The 20,234-nt window shown below is 39.3% G+C and overlaps 3 protein-coding genes across 3 annotated transcripts; 2 read left to right on the forward strand and 1 right to left on the reverse strand.

Annotated features, from left to right (window-relative positions):
• Positions 1-152: 152 nt before the first annotated feature.
• hddc2 (HD domain containing 2) lies at positions 153-6,106 on the reverse strand. The gene is made up of 6 exons (XM_041805472.1): positions 5,974-6,106; positions 3,180-3,301; positions 2,700-2,802; positions 2,496-2,564; positions 2,279-2,417; positions 153-521 (listed from the first exon to the last, which is right to left on the reverse strand). Exons 1-6 carry the CDS (start codon positions 6,046-6,048, stop codon positions 376-378), a joined length of 654 nt encoding a protein of 217 aa, XP_041661406.1. The 5' UTR covers positions 6,049-6,106; the 3' UTR covers positions 153-375.
• Positions 6,107-6,192: 86 nt separating this feature from the next.
• cenpw (centromere protein W) lies at positions 6,193-8,810 on the forward strand. The gene is made up of 3 exons (XM_041805473.1): positions 6,193-6,472; positions 6,577-6,690; positions 8,588-8,810. Exons 1-3 carry the CDS (start codon positions 6,386-6,388, stop codon positions 8,612-8,614), a joined length of 228 nt encoding a protein of 75 aa, XP_041661407.1. The 5' UTR covers positions 6,193-6,385; the 3' UTR covers positions 8,615-8,810.
• Positions 8,811-9,780: 970 nt separating this feature from the next.
• On the forward strand, positions 9,781-12,410 carry LOC121520970 (E3 ubiquitin-protein ligase rnf146-like). Its single transcript, XM_041804617.1, has 2 exons — positions 9,781-9,954; positions 10,533-12,410. The coding sequence occupies exon 2, from the start codon at positions 10,534-10,536 to the stop codon at positions 11,590-11,592; it is 1,059 nt and encodes a 352-aa protein (XP_041660551.1). The 5' UTR covers positions 9,781-9,954; position 10,533; the 3' UTR covers positions 11,593-12,410.
• The last annotated feature ends 7,824 nt before the right edge of the window (positions 12,411-20,234 follow it).

Genomic DNA, 20,234 nt, shown 5'->3' on the forward strand with positions numbered 1-20,234 from the left:
GTTGGAGGCAGTAGCGTTTTGGGTTGTTTGTCTATTGATGTGTTGGTCTGTGTGGATCATTCTTATGAACACATCTGAAGAATGCTTTAAGGTATTTTCTTCAAATACCGCACAAATGTCCACTCTGACTGAAGACTTTTGGAGGTACAACATCAAGGTCAAAGTCTTTATTAAAACATGTCTATACACAGACTCTGGACAGGAGCATTGAGGTAAAATCAAAGAAATGATTAGCAAAAATAGCTGCATTAAATATCTAAGTACCTTCCTCTTCTGAATAAAGTGCCTCAGAAAGAGGGTGTGTCCGATCACCTGTCCTGCATGCCTGTTCACACAAAAGTTCTGAGCTTTGAGAGTGAGGGTGTGTTTCCTTCATCAGGATGATGATGTTTTACTTGGCTGTGAAGAGGCTGACGAAGATGATGATGAAATCTTTGCATCATGTGATTTATTCATGTGACATTGCCTGTCCTCGTTTAAAGAGCTAAGAAGCTGGAGCACATCTGGGTGATGGAAACGACCTGAGAGAGAAAGAGAGACATTACCAATAAAAATCAAGGTGCAATTACTGATTTATAATTGAATGCTTTCTTATTTAAGGGACTGCTTTAATCATAGCAATATAACTTCGTTCAATATTTTACATGAATAAATACTCATGAAGAGAATCAGGTAATCAATCCATTGTAACAGACATTTACTGCCATTTGCACAGGTACAGAACAGTACAGAGGCCTACACTATGAAGAGAATTCACACATCTGAGGTTTTAAAGCTAATTGACAACTTGATAAATAAATCCAGTGATTCCATGAAACCCCTTCATATCAAAGGGCTGCATTTAGCTTCATATAGCCTAAAACAGCTATGAACAAGTCTGTGATCAGCCTACAGAAATGAGTCTGCTGTCAATCAAATAAAAATACAAAAAATCCTCTCTAATGTCAAAGTGAAAACAGATTGCACATCTGGACATGGCAATTTTACTTCATTCTTCTTTGCAAAAATGCTCAAGTTGTGTCAGGTTGCACGGAGGATCAGCTATGAACAGCCCTTTTCAAGTCCAGCCACGAAATTCTCCCAAACCATAATTGTCTTGCAGACTGACTGAGATTGTCCTCAAGGATTTTCCTACAAGCCTTCCAGGGCCAGCTGCTGAGAAGCATCCCCACAGCATGATGCTGCCACCACTGTGCTTCACAGTGGGAACGGTGTTTGTGCCTGCCAAACATAAGGTTTTGTCTGATGGCCAAAAAGCACTATTATGGTCCCATCAGACCAAAGAACTTTCTGCCACTTGGCCATGTCTCTGACATTCCTTTGACAAACTCTAGTCAAGATTAATATAAGTTTTTTTTTTGTTTTGTTTTTTGTTTTTTTTTTTGTAGTTGTTGTATTCAGAGTCTCTTCACTCTCAGCTGCTGGAGCTTGTAACTCCTTCAGAGCAGTCATAGGTGTCCTGTTGGCCTCTCACAGCAGTCTCCTTCTTGCATAGTCACTCAGTTTGTGACTCAGGGGATCCTTGGAAAAATGTTTGTATCCATCCCCTGACTTTTACTTTTCAGTAACCTTTTCTCTGAGTTGCTTGGAGTGTTCTTTTGTCTTCATCATGTAAATGGTAGCCAGGAATACTGACTAACCAGTGACTGGAAAGACACAGGTGTCTTTCCAGTCGTCTTTATATTACAATCACACGATCTGAAAATAATCAATTAATCTGAAAGTAGAATTCAAAGTGATAAGTATGCATAATTTTACATATTATAATCACACCCACAAGAGTCTTTGTCTTTGTTGACAAGTGTCTTCAGTAACACAGTCATTGATTTATTTCATATGTTGGATCACCCAAAAAACAAAGTGTTTGTTAGTGTATTTCCCTCCTCCCTCTCTCAATCAGCCAAATTTCATTAGCCAGGGGGATTTCTTATCCTAAACCAAATGTGCTTAAACACAGGTTAGCTGTTCAACAGTACCAATGTGATCTAACACAGTAAGAAGCACACCCCCTTTGTAGTACTGAAAAGTCGGATTAAAGGGTAAAATATGTTGATCTTTTGCCCTAAAATGTCAATTAAAAATAACTACTACTATGTTGCATATATTTATATACATTCAGTTTAGTACAGTACCTTAAATATTTCCAACATTTCAAAGCCAGATCGTGTTTTTATTTTTCAGAATTGTGGGCTTGAAGCTTAGTGCTGTGCTTTGTCATTTCAACAGCCGTGATAAGCTGAGACAGCGGCTGATTCTGATACAAAGATTGAAGATGTACCGTTTGTGGAGTCAAAGAACTCCTGCAGTCTCCCCGGTGTTTCCTCCAGCTCCTCATACTCGTGAGCCTGCAGGATCATCTCCAGAAGGTCAAACTGTTTCACCAACCTCGCCTCAGGACTGTTCTGGGTCTCATATTCCTGCATTTGAGACAAACATTAGTCTGCCATAACAGTAATAAAATGATCGTTCAAACGCTATGAACCAAAGTGTCACACCTCCCACAGTCCATAAATCTCCTGTTTGAGTCCCTCAGGCAGGAGACCTGACAGATGTCTCATTGCTTCCTGAAAAAAAGATGAGGAGATAAAATATGAGTGCTAGAAAAGGACAAAACTAAAGATCAGTGCGAACGATCCATATATAGTTGAAATTACAATGGCTTCAGTAAAAGTATGTAATGTAGTTTAAGTGACACTTGCCTCTTCTCGTCTGTGTTTCTCCTCTTTGCTGATGTTGTCTGATGGTGCGATATCTCCCACAATGCATTCTGCCATGTCATGAACCAAAGCAAGCTTTATACATCTTAAGAAAAAAGGCATGAGTAAACATTTTAGTAGAGGTTAGTATTATAAAACCATTTTGAAATGCACTGCAGCTGGAGTGACTGTGAATCAGTCAGTGAATCAGTCGACTCATAACCAGAAGGTTGTGGGTTCAATCCCGAGCTTCAGCAGTCATCTGATGTGTCCTGGGCAAGACACTTAACCAGAATTTTCACCCACTGTTGGCATGTGTGAATGTGAATTGACACATATAAATTGTATTAACTAACAGAGCTACAGTGCTATTGAATGTAAAGTATAATTTCAGTTTGTCAATAGTAGATACTAGAAGATGCCTGAAGTTTAATTGTGGTGCGTCTGCGTGTACTTGCAGCTTGGTATGAGTGGGGGAGGTACCTGTCTTTGTCCACTGTGGGGTCAGTGATGGTCAGAGACATCATGGCCATGCGGTACATGTGGTCTGACACACTTTCTGGTTTCTTCACATTCCTGTAAACCCAACCGGTTCGTGGGACTCTCTGCAGGAAACATTAACACACAACTCATCAGTGGCACAAAATACATCTCATACATAAACACCTCACAACTAATTATAAGAACTTAGTGGGGCTCCTTTTTGTAACTACTTTATGTAATTATCACTAAAAGCTAAGGAAGCTTGATCTGATAATAACTACTATTATAAAACATTCCCCAGAAGAAAATTATCTTTGAAGGGTACAAAAGTAAACACTTAAAGGTGATCTAATGGGCAACACAAGGTATTAACATCCATACTGGGTGATTGGATCACTCATGGACAGCTCTGACCACTTGTGATCTGATCTCATTTTGGCTATGGCTTGGTCATCCCTAAACCAGAATGTGAGGGGGTCAAACCCCAGCTCCTGCATGTGCAAGTGTCCTAAAGCAACACATTGAACCTGGAAGTGTTCCTACTGCTGTGACCCTGAATGCCTATGCATGGGGTTATGAACACTTCACATAGCAGCTTCTGCCATCAGTGTATGAATGTGGTGGGGAGGAGTGCACCTGCAGTTTGAGAGCCCTCTGAGTAGTTGGAAGACTACAAAAATGCTCCATTTACTAAGCAAATGTACTTTTCTACTACTTCCCTTGTTTACCTTCATTAGACTTACACTAAATGATGACAACAGACTGTCATGCAGACTCATAGCAAAGAAAAGGTGGAGCTGTACTCTTTATCCCACACATTGCTTGAGCTGCAGAGCAAAGCGTATGATAACAGGCTGAAGTGATGGCATTACAATGTAAAACTTTGGTTGAATGAAGCCTGATTATGAAGTATGATAGTTCACTCATTGAGGAAAGATTATGCACTTTTGGTAAGGCAAAAACGGACTCTCAAAATGTCAGCATAGGCTGAAGAGCAACCTGCCTGAAGTCTTTATAGCTCAATGCTCCGTTAACGGGTGTGTGCTGTGTCCAAGAGGAAACCAGTGAGGAAAATGCCTGCACATAGAAATGGCTGGGCCCCTGAAAAAACCCAAAGAATGGGCCCTCCCCAGTTGTGATTTGTTGATGATGCCAATGCATGTGTGCCAGATCAGTAGCATTGGTGCTAGCATCCTGGCTAACAGTTACTTCATTTTGGAGCTGAAAAGTGTGCCAAGCTATTATTGGATTCTAGTCCATTTATTTAGTAAACCCTCAGCTCAGAGCTAACGCTGCCCACGTCAGAAAATGAAAAAAGCCCAAAAAGTGGCCAGTTTGCTATTGAGAGGAGGGAGGGGAAAAGGATAAGATTTTCCAGATAAGGCGGGAGTGACAGTGACTCCCCTTGCCATAAAGTGGCACAGAGTCCCGCAGCACTGCTGCCTCAGAGTGAACTTTTGAGGTGGAGGATTTTTCCCCTCCGGAGTCTCCTGAAGCAGGCTGCAGTGTGGCGGTGCACCGTAGTGATCCTGAGCACTACCTGTTTGGGCTGTTGGCTCCAGCACCGATGTGACTAAAGTCAGGGTTCTCAGAGCTGAGGCAGTGCAGGTGCAGGAGAGGATGGGAGTGGTCTCTGAGTGCATAAGTTAGTTAGAGGCAGTAAAATTCTACCTTTTTAAGTTTCAATAACATAAGCCCAGCCTTTTCAGAAAAGATTTTTCAAAGCAGATGTCCATTTGAGCTAATTAAAAGCCCTAAAATGCAGATTTTTATCAGTTTGGTGCAAATGTCAGAAATAGCACCAGCATTACTTTTTTGTTTCATAGTTCAGTCAGATACTTCAGTGTACAGCTGAAAGAAAAAAAATTATTTTAAGTGTTATTTTATAATGTCTACCTCTTCAGACATTTTAAAATAACATTTGCTAAATTCAACCCAGGTTTGCAGCTTTTTGCCACTTTTAATAAATTTTTGACACATTTTACCCATTTATTGCTCTCTATTTGCTTATTTTAATACATTTTGCAGCTTTTTTGCCCTTTGTGCCACTTTTTGCCCATTTTTTCCACATTTCTGCAAATTTCAACCATTTTTGCCACCTTTCACTCATTTTGTCATTTAGCCTATTGCCAATTTTGCAACATTTCTAACACCTTTTAACCGATTTTTTGCCCATTCACACTTCTTATGCCTTTTGGCAATTTTTTTTTTTTTTGCTTTTTTTCTGCAACTGTTGCCATTTCTTGTCCATTTCTGCCTCTTTTATCATTTTTTACCCATTTTTGCCTTTGTTGCCATTTTTTGCCCATTTTTGCCACTAGTCACCTGATTTTTTTCCTCTTTTCACAGTTATTTTCCATAAAAGTTGTCTCAGTTTCTTCTACTTTATTTTCTGGCATCCTGGCATTTGTGCACATTATAGCCTAGCTATGAAATCTGACATTACTTTCCTCATCATTTAGGTCAGTGCGCCCATTCACATCATTAACATAACCAATATAAAGTCCATTTTATTTTAAGGAAAAGGCATTACATTTTTGAAAAGGCGTCCTGAAAAGTCTATTGTACTTCATCATAAATAAATGAAATTCATTTTTTATTGCTTCAATTATAGTGGTTATTATTCTGGTTTGAAATAAACTATCGTTATTGCAGCTGAAGAGAGTCAAATGGACTGTGCCATGTTTAGCCCTAATACACGCTGTCCCACAGGCATTAACTTGAATTTATGATCATTTGTTGACACAAACAGACATTACTACAAAGGTAGCTAGAGTCTTTTAAAACGTCTTACTTTGAGCTGTCCGATAAGTTTCATAAATTTTAGCATGTTGCTCATGCCGGCTGCTTTATCCACGGTTGTCGCCATTATGGTACTCTGACCCGGAATCAGTTTGTTATGCAAAATACTAAGGGGAGATAAGCTAGCTTACCCCCTGCCCGCTTTGTGATTTATTTATCGATGTATTTAAATACCCGTATTTGCTGAAATGTTTCGTTCGACGATATTTTCTCATTTCTGACTGATAACAATTATCCGGTAGAGTTAGATGAGTCAGAACGATAGGTGGCAGTAAGGAGAAGAAGCGACGATGAAAATGCCATGAAGAAGAATCTGTATAAACGGAAGTTGGAGAAGCGGGAGATTGGAAAACGTAAACGAACATTTTCTTGTTTTTTTTATTTACCATTGAAAACTCTCCGAAATGTTAAACAAGGCTCCCAAGCTGAAACACACAGTTAAAGCAAAGATGAAGAGCAACATGAACGTCAGACCAGCGTCAGAGGCGATGGTAGGAAGCTAATATTATAACGTAGATCCTGTGTTCGCTTTGTAGGTAACAAACTGGTTTAACAGCTTAACGACAGCCAAATAAATGTATTTCTGTTCTGACAGATTGAACTTATTACACTGCTGTTTGTGAACAGCCTGGCGGAGGAGGCTAAAGCCAAAGCTTTTGAGGAGAAATCTGCTACCATCAAAGCTCAACATCTTAAAGCAGTCGCCAAGGTAGGTCCGAAGAAGAGTCGAATTAAACATTTTACCTGCTGCTTTGTCAGTGAGGTGTTTGGGCATGGAGCTCATCGGTTTGTGCAAATGGAAATATTCAACCGGTTTCTGAAAGCTGGGAAGTTGCGTTTCACAGCCAACATGTGGAGGGTAATTTCACCTTTTCTCGTTAAAATCCAAAAATTAAATTTGCTTTTTTCTGTTTTTCTACATTTTAAACTTTTACAACACTCTTTTAACACCTAGTAAGCTGTAAATGACTGTCAGATATTAAAATCCTAAGTATTCTGGTAAAACGTTTAAAAGCGCTTACTCACAGGACATTTTCTGGGCCTCTTATGGTTTAAATAAGAAGAAAAGTCTCCAGAAAGACATTTAGAGGCGTCGCTGTTCATGAATTCAGCCATAATCTCTGAGCTTCATCTAACTTCTCTGGGTCTTTCCTTGTATCAGAAACTAATACCACAAAAGTTTAAGATTACACAGGCTTACACCATGTTCACTCATGGTCTCACTTACGCAGTATTTATTTGACAGCTATTTTGGATTTTCAAGATGTAAACTTTTGATTTAGTTTTGATAGACAAAAATCTCCATTATTTTGTTCCAGTTTAAGCCCATCAGAAGTTATTACATTGTAGTCTTTACTGTTGATTACAGCATTCACTCTCTTTGCCTGAATCTGGTCCAAAATCATACAAGTGTTTTATGCACTCCGTCAAACTTTGACTCCCTGCTTTTACAACTGAGAGGCAGAATTGGTACAAATGCTTTGTGTTTTACAGATTTACCCACAGTGTAAAAATATGGAATTTTAATGTCCAACATTCATATTTTAGTCTCATCATCAGAGATCAATTTTATCTGTTTTTTAGATCGTAGTCTTGTGTTTCTAATGGGGAAAAGGGTAGTCAACTAACATTTGTAAATCATAGTTTGCACTTGTGATGCATCTGTAAGTAACATGTCAAAGGAACTTTTTTTTTTTTTTACTGCTAACAAAGTGTGTATCTGGCAAAACCCAGTGTGTTTCTGTGGGGGTCCTGGTATGTTAACTTACTTAGCCCATAAAAGTAAAAATAAAATACTGCATTTCATTAATCTTTAAGCTTCTGAACTGGAAGGAGAGAAAGACAGCATGCTCCAAGAAAGAGGCTTGGCTGGTAGAGTACCCTCACTTGCTTAATGTGGAGTGAGCTGCTTGTTTCCTAAAGTACTTTGATAGGGTATTAGTGGTACTGGGAGAATTGTCAGGAAATTGCAGGGCTGAGAGTTGGTGTTTTTATGGTCTCTGCAATGATGGGATGATGTGATTATCTTCTCTGAAATTGATGTGGGATATTCTGGATTTATTGAACTGTTTCCACATTGTAATTATCTGTGAATTTAATTATATAGTAATTAGACCTTATTACGTTGAGTTTTCAGCAAGTTTCATACAGCCTTCCCCACTTGTGTGTCCGTAGTTCTGTTGGTCTTTCTCATAGTTTTATCTTGTGTCTGCATGTTGTGTGTACTGACTAAAAAATATGAGTAATATATATATTAATCTGCATTTTGTCTCCAAGAGTTGCTTATTAACTCTTGTCTTTTTCAGAACTAGTAATTAATAAATGTGTCCGGGTGGCACTTTGCTAAAGTTGTATTTCTATCTGAAAAGAAATCAAATGTATCCAAACTCAACCAATCATTCTAAGACTGATGGGAAACGCCTCCCTTTTTAATATGGACAGTATCTATTTGTTTATCAATTTTTGATTGTAAAAAAAAGTTACTGCATCTTATAAAACTAACATAAATAACTTATTATGGAGTAACAAGTTATTTCAATAAATGTTGATGTTTCCCTGTTATATAGTTAAGAAAAAACTAACGGTATGTTTTTCTATCTTTATAGAAAGTGCTGAAAAAAGCAAAGGGATGAAGAAAGTGAAGCACCCCATGATGATTCTTGTGGACTGAATTATAAGAGACAGGAGCTGTATTTCCCCTTTTTTATTGTAGATATTTAAATTCTTTTAAACTGTTTTGTGTTTTTTCTCATTTTCCTGTGAAAGTGGAAACTTTGTGTCTGATTTATGTCTTACGACTATTTCATTAAATCTTTCAGAATGTTAAAATGGCTTGTATTTTAGATCCTTCCACCCCTATCCATAAACTTTCACATTAAACATGATAGTACAGATCAAACAGTCCTGACAGCAGCCATCATCAGGTCTTGTCCACACCTTCTTATTAAGTGTTCCTTTACTGTTTTCTGTAGGTTTGCATCTGCTGTTGATGGATTCGAGGAGTTTCTCTTGTCTGAGCATTTCTTACCAGCCAGTCAATCAGGTCCTGTGTGTGACATATGTAACTTTTATATTCATCCTTCTGAAAAGAAAACTGCAAAACTCTAGATTGGACATCCTTACTATGCAACTCTGAATAAGGAGCAAATGGGTTGACACATTTTAAGCTTGCCAATGTTTTAGTCTATACTTTTCTCATTTATAACAAGCCCTTTTGTCTCCATGTGTTGGTTAAAGGATTTTTTTTTGTTCTGGAAAAACATGCAAACATGTACACTACAGAGTTAAAAACACAAAGCTGATGGATGAATTCCATGTTGCTGCCTCAGTTTTGCCATAAGAACACCAAACTAAAAAACTGTAACCATTTTTAATAAAATCAGTGCCATTTAGCATGGATACCTGCAGGGTAAAGCCGTGCAGAATGCACAATTGTATATTTACCTACAAAGTCTACAAAATAGTATTTTACCTGTCAAAATATAATCATCACCTCCAGTTTATCAATAAATCTATATTTACCTCTCTCTCTATAAACAGGTATAGATAGATGATAACACATATGTCTTGTTTTAGAATATTATTTAACGAAATGTACAGAAGTAAAATGTCGCAATTTCTGAAACACGCTGATGAAATGGGATAAAGACAGTGTTACCTATGTCGAATAAAAAACGTGCTTTTCTGTGCTCATAAGTCGTATTTATAGTTTTAATAACGTCGACCCCAAACGCACTGTACGTACTGTTCTCGGTAGTAGATCTACACAACACGTGGATCGGCATTGTAAACCCTGTAAGGCTGGTTCAGGTATTGTGTAGTTAGTTGGGCTTGTCCGGCAGCACCCTGTTCCGACAGTAACACCATCATTTCTTGGCCTGCTAAACTTTGTAACCAAATATAAATGAAGCTTTACAAATATACCCATCTGCGCTCCCACTAAGGACGCTTGAAGCGGCATCACTTTATCCAGGTGAGTGTATCTACAGAGAAGTTAAGATCCTGTGAACCGCTGACAGCAGACGTGCTAACGACACGCTAAAGTAGCTGTGCAACGTTAGCAAGGTGAATGCTAGTTTGACAAAGGTTAATGTTTGTTTTCCTTTTTTAAAAAATCACGTTACAGAGTTAAATAACAAACAGAGGATGTTGTATTGTCACTGCTAGTAATATAAAGGTATTATTTGATGATATAAGCGTATAAACCGAGTGGCTAACGTTAGCTTAGGAAAGGTTAGTTGTCAAGCTCTGTCGGAAACACGACCCTTTATTTAACTCGAACTTCGTTAAAAAGCCATCTCTTTCCTGCTCATGATTACAACCTAAACTATAGATAACGTATTTCACCGATGCACATTAACAATAGTCATAGCTCAGTGTTTTCTGTATATGAGGGCGTTCCCCAAACCATCAACACTGTAGTGCATGTTAACGGGGATCCACACCAAACAGGATTTCTGTTAAACTTCAGTTTAGGAATTTTTGTTCCAGGTTTGCTATGTGCACGTGCCGCCAGGCCTATCAGCCATAATACTGTGTTTTTCTTTGTAGTATGGCCCGTTGTGGAGAAGTGGACAGCTCAGCGAATGCACTCAGTCCTACCAAGTTAATAGAGGAGGTAGGAGATGCTAGTGAATCAGACCCCTCTAGGTCCACCCCCAGGTCTGAGTGTGCCATCTGCCTTCAAAGCTGCATCCACCCTGTACGCCTCCCCTGCTGCCATGTCTTCTGTTTCCTCTGTGTAAAAGGGGCATCCTGGCACAGCAAGCGCTGCGCTCTCTGCCGACAAGAAATCCCAGAGGACTTCCTGGAGCGGCCTGTCCTCCTCTCACCTGAAGAACTGAAGGCAGCAGCTGCAGGGGTAAGCCGAGGTGCAGGGACAGGTGGCAGTTCTCGTGGAGACTTTGCGTGGTACTATGAGGGGCGTAATGGCTGGTGGCAATATGATGAGAGGACGAGCCGTGAGCTGGAGGACGCCTTCTCAAAAGGGAGAAAGAGCACAGAGATGCTGATTGCAGGGTTTCTTTACGTTGCTGACCTAGAGAACATGGTGCAATATCGCCGTAATGAGCATGGACGCAGGCGCAAGATAAAACGGGATGTTGTAGATATCCCAAAGAAGGGAGTCGCTGGACTCAGGATAGAACCTGAGCCTACCCCAAACCCTGCTCTACCACCTGCTTCCTCAGTTGCAGCAGAACGTGTCAGCTCAGCTGATGGATCAGACACTGCAGGTCAATCACAGTCCTCATCCTTTGGGATTCTACTTTCTCTCCCCCCTGTTAGACCTCCAACTCTCCTGGGGCGCCATCCTACCAGTCCTCTCTCTCCTGCTTTATCACTGGAAGAGTCTTTCTCTCAGCTTCTGTTAAGCCAGCCAGAGGGTGAAGAGGTGGAAGGAGATGAAGAGACATACGAGTATGCATCTGGCAGCAGTGACAGCGAGGAGGAGAGTGAGAGAGCAGAATCAGTGCCACAGAGAAGACAATGGCAAAGACCACCAAGAGACAGCCAGCCTGCCAGGATGCCCCCTCGAGGCGGGGACTCCAGCTCTTCCCTCAGTCTTCGCTCACGTAGTCCTGATGGACAGTGCACTGTTACAGAAGTGTGACTACAGACTGGATAATCATGTGTCTTCAACCAGCTTGGCAAAAAAGTCTGAAAACCAATATGCATCTTCAAAAGCCCCATAAAATGTAAAAACACCTACTGTCATGTGCCAAATATAATCCTCAAATACAAAAACTACCATCTTTCCTTTAGGTCAGTTCGTGACATTGCAATAAAAAAGCCATTGAAATTAATCAACATCCTCTTCAATCACCTATCTTTTCACCTTCTCCTTAACATGCATTGTATATATTTTTTCTTTTTTAAATGTTTTTTTTCCTTTATTATTTTTGGAATCAAGTTGTAAAAATTAAGCCTACATGTAGCACCTTATGTTTTAATTTCAGAGGGTTAAAACTGCACCATGCTTCAATGATAAAAAATTAAGTTAAGTGTAAATCAAGCTGTAGTTTAGCTATTTAAACTGGAGTCTGTGTTTAGGTGTGTGAGGGATAAAGAGTCTTTATCGCCTCTACTTTATTGTAAATGTCTCATTTTAAGTTATGGCGTGTGTGTTTGTGTTGTTAAGAGCAGTGGTAGGTGCTGAAAAGCTACTGGCAGAACTACTGGAAAGTATGTAGAGAGGCACATTTGGATTTCTATTTCCTGCCATCATATTCTTAATAGGGCTACTACAGAGCACTGGTATTGACATGTACATGGATGGGCTGCAGCTGTCCTGTCCTTACACGCCCTTTTATTTTATTTTTTTTTAACACTTTTTGCTTCTCAGTTTCTCACTGAATCACTCATACTGTGTGTGGTTGTGTTCTAGCTGTTGTGGTGTTTTATCAAGTCATTAAAGGCGTTCATCTTTAATCTCAAATCACATTTCTCTATTTTTTAATAGATAGTTGATTATGATGAGAAAATGTGGCACAGAGACACTTGCCAGTTTTCAATGTTTTTATCTTTTTTGAAGTGTAGTTGATGAGTCCACAGGATGGAGCTGTTGCACAAATGGAATTTTCTTTAACACCACCTGTTGTTGGGGACCCTGTCACTGGGTTCAGAAACACTGGGTGGTACAAAACGTGCCAGCGAATGCTGGAGAACTCAGGCTGCCATCATGCTGAACTGTATTATTTGCCAACTGAAAAAAACAGGCTTAGTGTGAGCAGTGTGAGTGTGACATGAATTTAAAACAAGGTTTAATGAGATGGTGCCATTTTAGAGCTTCTAAAATAGCGGTCGCTTCAGCATGTCCAATTTTTTAATAGCAAAGGATGAGATTTTGCTTTTGGGAGCCCTGATTTATTTAAGGTTGTGTGGCAGTTTGATCCCGCCTCCTCCGGTGTATATGTCAAAGCATCCTCAGACAAGATACTAAACCTTAAATAGTTCTTGAAGGCATACTATCGCTTATGCAGTATAAATGTGTGCAAATTTAAAGCTTACAAGTGGCCCTGTATTTTACTTAAGTAGTGTATGAATGTGTGTGTAAGGGTTAATGCTGACACTAGTGTAAAATCACCTAGAGTGACTTAAAAGACAGCCACTCACGAAAATTAATGTTTACAGCCTGGTTCAAACAGTATATGTTGGAAGTGCATTACATTATTGGCACACACTGTACATGAGTGATTTTTTTAAATTAATATTTTTAGTAATCATCCACTCTGTAAGAAGGTTTGTATGTTATAGACAACAAAGGGCATAACTGATATGACTGCAAGTCGGCCTGCAGTTTCTCAGGAGGCTTAAGGCCCTCCTCAGTTTCAACTCTTTATATTTAGGAATGTGCAAATTAGATTTTTGCCAATATTGTGATAATCACAATTTCATTTTTGCTTATACAGACATACTAATTTTGTTCAGACCAAAACTTGATGCTTTTAAACATGTTAAAAGTTTAATGTTGAACACAAAGCAATTTTCCTTCCCTAGAACACACTTTAAAATTTAAGGAATGAGGATGATACTTCACTTGTCTGTTGGCCCTGCATAAAATTCCATGTACTTATTCAGACACACTGTTGATATTTACTGCTTATATAGGCTGACATCTACAGGATTTTTTTGGCCATTCTTCTTAACAGAACTGCTTCAGCTCACCCATATTCTTAGGCTGTCTGGTGTGAACGGCTCTCTTGAGGTCATTCCACAGCAGCTCTATGGAATCACATCTGGGCTCTGACTAGGACACTCCAGAAGGTGGATTTTCTATTTTGAAGGCAGATTTACTTTGGTGTTTATGGTCATTGTCCTGCTGCATCACACAACTTCTTCTGAGCTTCAGCTGGAGGACAGCCACCCCGACATCATCCTTTAGGATACTGCAATAAACTTGGGAATTCATTTTCCTCTCGATGATGGCAAGAAGCCCAGGCCCTGAGGCATCAAAGCCGCCCCAAACATGATTCTCCTTCTATCATACTTCACTGTGGAGATGAAGTTGTCATGTTGGTATGCGGTATGCTTTTTATTCCATATGTAGTGCTGTGTTTATCCCAAGCATTTCATCAGTCCACAAAACATTTTCTCAGTAGTCTTGTGGAGTGTCATGGTACTTCCTGGCAACCTTCAAGTGTGCAGTGACAGTTTTTTGGAAAGCAGTGGCTTCCTCCGGGGTGTCCTGCCATGGACGCCTTGCCTGTTAGGTTTTTTACATATGGTAGACTTATGAACAGAGATGATGAATTGCTCCAATGATTCCTTTAAGGCTTTAGCCATTCTTCTATGGTTCTTTTTTTTTTTACCTCTCTAAGCATTCTGCCCTTAAACTCACCAGGATTGGATGCCCACTTCTAGGGAGAGTAGCCACGGTACTATATCGTCTCCATTTGTGGACAGTTCATCTAGCCGTGGACTGGTGAATACCGTAAGTCTTTAAGATGACTTTGTAACCCCTTTCAGTCTTTGCAATTCAACAATTCGTGATTGAAGGTCTCAATCTTTTTTTGCGAGGCAAGGCTCACATCAGCAGATGCTTCTTGTGAAGAGCAAACTCAACAAGTCTGAGAGTTTTTATAGGTCAATAGCCCCAATTAATGACCAATTAATGCAGAAAACTAGATAATTTCCAATGGGTTCACATACTTTTCTTGCTACTGTATTTGAAACACAACAGAAGCGTTTTTAAAGATTAATATTTATTCACATGAAGATTTAAGCAGATTCTATCTGACTGTTTTGTAGGTCTTCTTGAACAACATTGAATACCTTACACAATGTGATGTGATGTTTTCCAGATACAGAGCTAAGCAACAGGACTTGTGATGTTCTTTATAGAGATACATCAATAATAAGGTATTTATTGTGTAGGGCATCACCTAAGCTGGCATGCAGTGAGGCACTGACAGATTTATACGGCATGGAAAAAGACTGTATTTAGATTGAACATGTATAGAGGTGGGGATGTATACTGTGGGGACATGAGACAGGTGGTGCCGATGTAAAGGACAACAAGAGGAGAAGAAGAGTGGATAGATGATCATAAAGGAGTGGTTACATTGTGTCTGAGTTAAAAATGAAGCTTGGTGTCTGTGTCTTTCCATGCGTGCTGAGGTCAGTGACTGCTGCAGGTCTGGGCATGCAGTCATATTTACCCAGTCTAAAACACAGACAGACAGGAGACAACATTTCTACATGTTTTCAGACACATGGCTGCCCTTTAACTCCCTCATACATACATGCTATCATATCCTGCTCATATGCCTGCAGTAGCCTGCCTCTTCACACTACAGAAAATACACGGCGTCTCCAATCCATCCTAAAATAGTTCTGTCATACCCGCGTCTTTCGCCACCTAGAGGCCCACAGAAGAGCATTGTTGTTGCGTGGATTATTAATGACCTTGTTTTTGTTAAATGGGGTCAACCAGTCCATTGAATGTATGCATTTAAAAATAAAATCCAGAGTAAACCAAGAGTATCATATCAAGTACCTCTATAAAATTAACGATGCAGTTTCATAAGCTTTTATCCTGCAGCTCTACATGTTTCACCACATTTGTAGGCAACATTTATGCATGATATATCATCAGTATGTCTAACATAAAGCGGAGATTCACAGACAGGGTACCTCACCTCTGCAGGAGCCAGAAATGACCTCACTCCTGTAACCATCATCGACCTAACAGCATTAGAGCCTATCAGGTGACACGCCTCGCTGAGCCCATGCTACTGAACCATTTATAACAGGGACACATCACGTCATTACTATGATGACTTCCAAAATCATAATACATAAAACGTTTATATTACAGGTACGCTCTGTTTCTAAATGCAGAACCAGAGGAATATATAGTCTGTTTTAGGCTTGCTTTCTATTATTCTGCTTTCCAAAGAAGAGGTGAGATATAAATATGGAAAAAGAGCGGTAAAGTTGAGTCAGGATGCATATGGTGCATGCTGGCTGTGAAAGAACAAATCAAGTCTTTAAAGTCCCTGTAAAGTGATTTTAAAAAGCTTCATTTTAGATCTGCTGTATGGAAGGTCACCGTGTTATGAATCACCAGGCCATATTTCTGTCATGCTAAACATCTCTAAGTTAATAATATTAAGCTTCAAAATCATGAAAAATGGGGCAGTAAAATCTGCTCTAGGATGGTGTGGGCGTGTCATTTGAATTAGCTGAAGCCACGCCCACTAACGAGAAATACAATCCTCTCAAATAAAAAAAATGTGTCTGATTAGAGCTCAGCTGCCTGGCTCACTGCCAGAGCAGAGAGACGGAAGTTTGGGACTATATTTACTTTTTCTGCAGCAAATCTTTCCATTGATGACCCATAAGCCACCATTGCTGTTAGATTTGGGAAATCTACCTCACAATGAAAAAAAACATGTTTACAGTTAACTTTCAAGAAAGGCAGTAGCATCATCCAACAACAGACTGTACTGAGATGAACGGCTCAGTGATTTTATTTAATGAAAAATAGGGAAGGGTGCACTTTAAATACCATTATTATAATGGCTAAATCATTTTAAAAGCTAACGTCTTTACCATTGACATCTTAATTATTGTTTGCAAATGGTGATAAAGACCGCTATGGTCAAAACATATTAGCTTCTTAATGATTAGCCATTATAATTAAGGTGTTTTACGAACTCATTTTTATATTTTTCATACTTCTCTTGCCTGATTCCTCCTCTTTTACTGTACAAATAATCACTGTTGGAAGTTACAATTAGCTGGAAGGTCTCCTTCAATATTTGTGTAAGGGAAAAAATTAGATCATTTTGTGTTTTGGTTCAGAAAGTTTAAGTATCAATATAACCCAGCTCAGGCCATGAAGTGCCTACAAGAACCTGTTATTGTCAAAGCTGAGACTTCTTTGGTCCAATCGTCAGACAGAAAGACTGTAGCTCTGTCCCATTTCAGTTTCTTTATCCTTCAAAGGGCATAATTCAAAAATGAGCATCTCATAGCATTGCACGAGAGGCTGCGCCATTTCAAAAGTTTCTTCAAATGCAGTCAACAAATGCATTCAATTCATCCTCTATGGTCGGACATAGCTCAAGATTTATAGCGCCCAAATCAAACAGCATGTTGGAGTCTGAAGTGGTGAAGTAATACAGTTTTAAATGAAAGACTGGTTTCTAGTCAATCAAGTAGCTAGCAATCTTATTCAAAAAGGTAAAGGGGAAAAGACTGGGTCCTTTGAAGGATGCTACTCCTGCATTGGGGCACAACTATCAGAAATTCAGAGACAAGGGATTTTCAGACTTTTGATCAGTCTCTATTGCTTCACAATAAGGCCTTCCAAATTTCACTCCAGGTGATTTTTATCATGAACGCTTAGAGCTCTCAGCTATTTTTTAACCGTTGTTTCTTGTCCGGACTTCTTGTCTCAAAAAGCTTGTAAATCATTAACGCTGTCAGCCAGTCAAGCTTTAAAAATCCTATTTTCAGGACATCATTGCAGCAATTTTACTTGAATTAAAGAAAAATATGGGCCTACAAAAACAAAAGAAAAAACTAATGGTAAATTAAAACTCAAAGATTTTTATGTATTAAACACAGAAAATATGAATGAATAAGGATTTTTTTTGCACAAACTTGTTCATCCATCTGTGAAGAATTTAAAAAGTAATTATTTTGTGATAATGAAGTGTTCACAATGTTAAAATAAAAAAAAAAGTCCTTGTGCTTTTGGGAATTTGAGTCATTATTTAAAGTGCAGTGACACTGAGGAACAAATTACAGACTTCTTTTGTCTATTTCTCTCTTTTATTTGTCATTCATGCTCTCTTCTTCAGTTGTCCGTGCACGCGACAATGGGACAGCCTCCCATAGGTTATCACAGCCCAATTGCAATGCATTCTGGTATACAGACAGACAAAATGGGGGCAGGTGACCCTGCTAACAGCAGTAGCAATTGAGAAATGGATTGTAAATGGATAAAAAGAGCTCAGTGTTGCAGTCGGGTGTGGAATTTATCTTTAAAGACCCCAGAAAGTCAGCCAAGTTCCAGGCTTGCTAGAATAGGTTCTGCAAGACCTACGAAGGTGTAAAAGGCATCATGAGAACAGCAAAACAGAAAGCTTTCAGAGGAAAAACAAGTGTCTACAATGCACAGTTCAAAAGTTATTCAACTTTAAGTAACACGTGTCTCCTCTTGTCGTAGATGACAATGTCGTGCTCAGAGTTACAAAAGTATGCAATATAGAATCAATCAGAACTTGACTCAACAACACATAAGAAGACAAAAAATGCATTTTGTAAAGCCTGAAGATGTGGCACACCCTGAGGATGTCCATATAAGGAGTTGTTTCATTCCAACAGGAATTTACCAAGGATGTGCCTGTGGTACAGATCTGTGCTGCGTGAGCTCTATGGGGTAAAAATTATTTTCTCTTTACCCAGGCTGTGATCTTAAAGTATACAAAAGCCTTGATAACAATGTAGCTGCCCTTATGGAAACCTCTTTGTTTACCTTCTCATCAAATGTTAAAATATGCTCATCTAAGCTACACAAAGATACATTCAAAAGTTTTCAGTAGCTCATCTGGTTGAAAGTCAGCAACAGAGCCGAATTTTAAATCAAAACAATGGCTTTTGCTACAAAATGTGCTCAACCCAGAATATTCAAAGACCAGAGTTTTTATGTAGGGCATCCTATGGGTACATTTTTGCCATTTAGACTGTGCCAGGTCAGACATCGTGCCATCAAATGCTAATGGTCTATACACATTGTGGTAAATGCTTAACAGTAACTCTTATTATAGATGATGCTACATTAAGATGGCAAACATGGTTAACAGTTTTGAGGTGAACTGATGCCCACACAGCATGCTCACCTCACACAGATACAAAACACATAGCTACATGGAGGAATTAGCAGTTGAGTTCTGAGAAGTTGAGCCAACCTTGGCCAATGCTAATTTTTATTCCCTAATTTTAGTAGAACAAATAGGACATGACCATCAAACATCAGTAATACTTCGTGTTTAGGTCTTATTAGCTTGTGCTAATCTGCTAACAAGCTTTAAGAAGACTGCCAACTTGTTGACATTTTACCTGTTACCAAACATAAGCATGTTAACTTTATCACCTTAGCAAGATTGAATTAGCAATTAGCTTGTACCAGAGCTGCTAGCATAGGCCCTTTGATCTTGTTGCACTTTACTGACCTTGCAATGCAGATGGATTGGCAAGATTTCATATCTCTCATCAGGCAGAACTATCTCGCCAAGCTTCAGTCTTAAACAATGGTCAAGTCAGAAAACAGACCTGACCAATCAGCGTCATCTGAGAACGTGTAGTGTTTAACTTTCGTATAGAGACAGTTCTATCAGAACTAGGTCACATTCTTTATTGAAACAAGAGCAAAGAGCCACAGTTAAAGCTTTTCTTGGCAGTGATGTTTTTTCACTTTCCCCAACCAGCCTCGGCATGAGTTTCATCCGACAACAAGCCATCCATTAACTACAAGAGCACCTGTCTGCTAAGCTTATGTTAGAACTAGAGCTGCGCATGCCTACTACCTCATTTTGTCTTGTCACTCTGAATGGCTTGTGATGAATATGACAGAATGTTTGTCCAATTACCTTCCGAGAATGTTTTGAAAAGTCCAGGCCTTTCCCAAACACTTTTTATTGGAGGTTTCCCAGATGAATGCGAAATATATCCTTTGCAATGATTATATGGAATAGTCTTTCTGGCATGTCAGACTAGCCCTTTATTTACCTTTGCCAATAGTGTGTATGAGCTTGATTTTGTCAAGCCACCAAAAGTGTTAGTATTATTTCATCGAGTGTGCTGTGGTCTATTACGACACCATTATCATTATCATTTTGTTGCTGAGTTAGCATGGCTACCCAATGATACAGAGGTCTAAAAAATAATCACTACATTATGTTAGCATGTTAAGCTTCAAACATGGCTGTAGCTTCTTTAGTGAACTTAATGAACTTTATTTGTCTGTGAATGTTTGTGTGGGCCATGGGTCAGACGATAAGCCATGTAGTCGCTCCCAGTTGACCACTCCGTTAAAACCAAATTGAAATTGGTCATTCGTCACACAGTAAATGGACCACTATAGTCACCTCTGCCGGGCAACACCTGTTAATCCCCCGAGAGCATAACGCTCTTGTTTTGAAAGGCGAGCCTCACGGGTTGTCTTTCAAAGTAGGGATATTTGGGCCCCCTGTCTATTTTAATGGAGAGGTCCAGGATTCTCAAGAGCCCTTTAGGGCCCTC

This window comes from Cheilinus undulatus, linkage group 14 (genome assembly GCF_018320785.1).
Source record: "Cheilinus undulatus linkage group 14, ASM1832078v1, whole genome shotgun sequence".
Taxonomy (NCBI): Eukaryota; Metazoa; Chordata; class Actinopteri; order Labriformes; family Labridae; genus Cheilinus; species Cheilinus undulatus.

Bases quoted from the DNA above. Each gene is read 5' to 3' on its own strand.
- hddc2 (XM_041805472.1), bottom strand. From the start codon at position 6,048: ATGGCGACAACCGTGGATAAAGCAGCCGGCATGAGCAACATGCTAAAA. The intron at 3,302-5,973 runs GTAAGACGTTTT...TGTTTCCTGCAG, and splicing joins AACTTATCGGACAGCTCAAA to AGAGTCCCACGAACCGGTTG. The intron at 522-2,278 runs GTACATCTTCAA...TTTCTCTCTCAG, and splicing joins GTTCTTTGACTCCACAAACG to GTCGTTTCCATCACCCAGAT.
- cenpw (XM_041805473.1), top strand. From the start codon at position 6,386: ATGTTAAACAAGGCTCCCAAGCTGAAACACACAGTTAAAGCAAAGATG. The intron at 6,473-6,576 runs GTAGGAAGCTAA...CTGTTCTGACAG, and splicing joins GACCAGCGTCAGAGGCGATG to ATTGAACTTATTACACTGCT. The intron at 6,691-8,587 runs GTAGGTCCGAAG...CTATCTTTATAG, and splicing joins ATCTTAAAGCAGTCGCCAAG to AAAGTGCTGAAAAAAGCAAA.
- LOC121520970 (XM_041804617.1), top strand. From the start codon at position 10,534: ATGGCCCGTTGTGGAGAAGTGGACAGCTCAGCGAATGCACTCAGTCCT.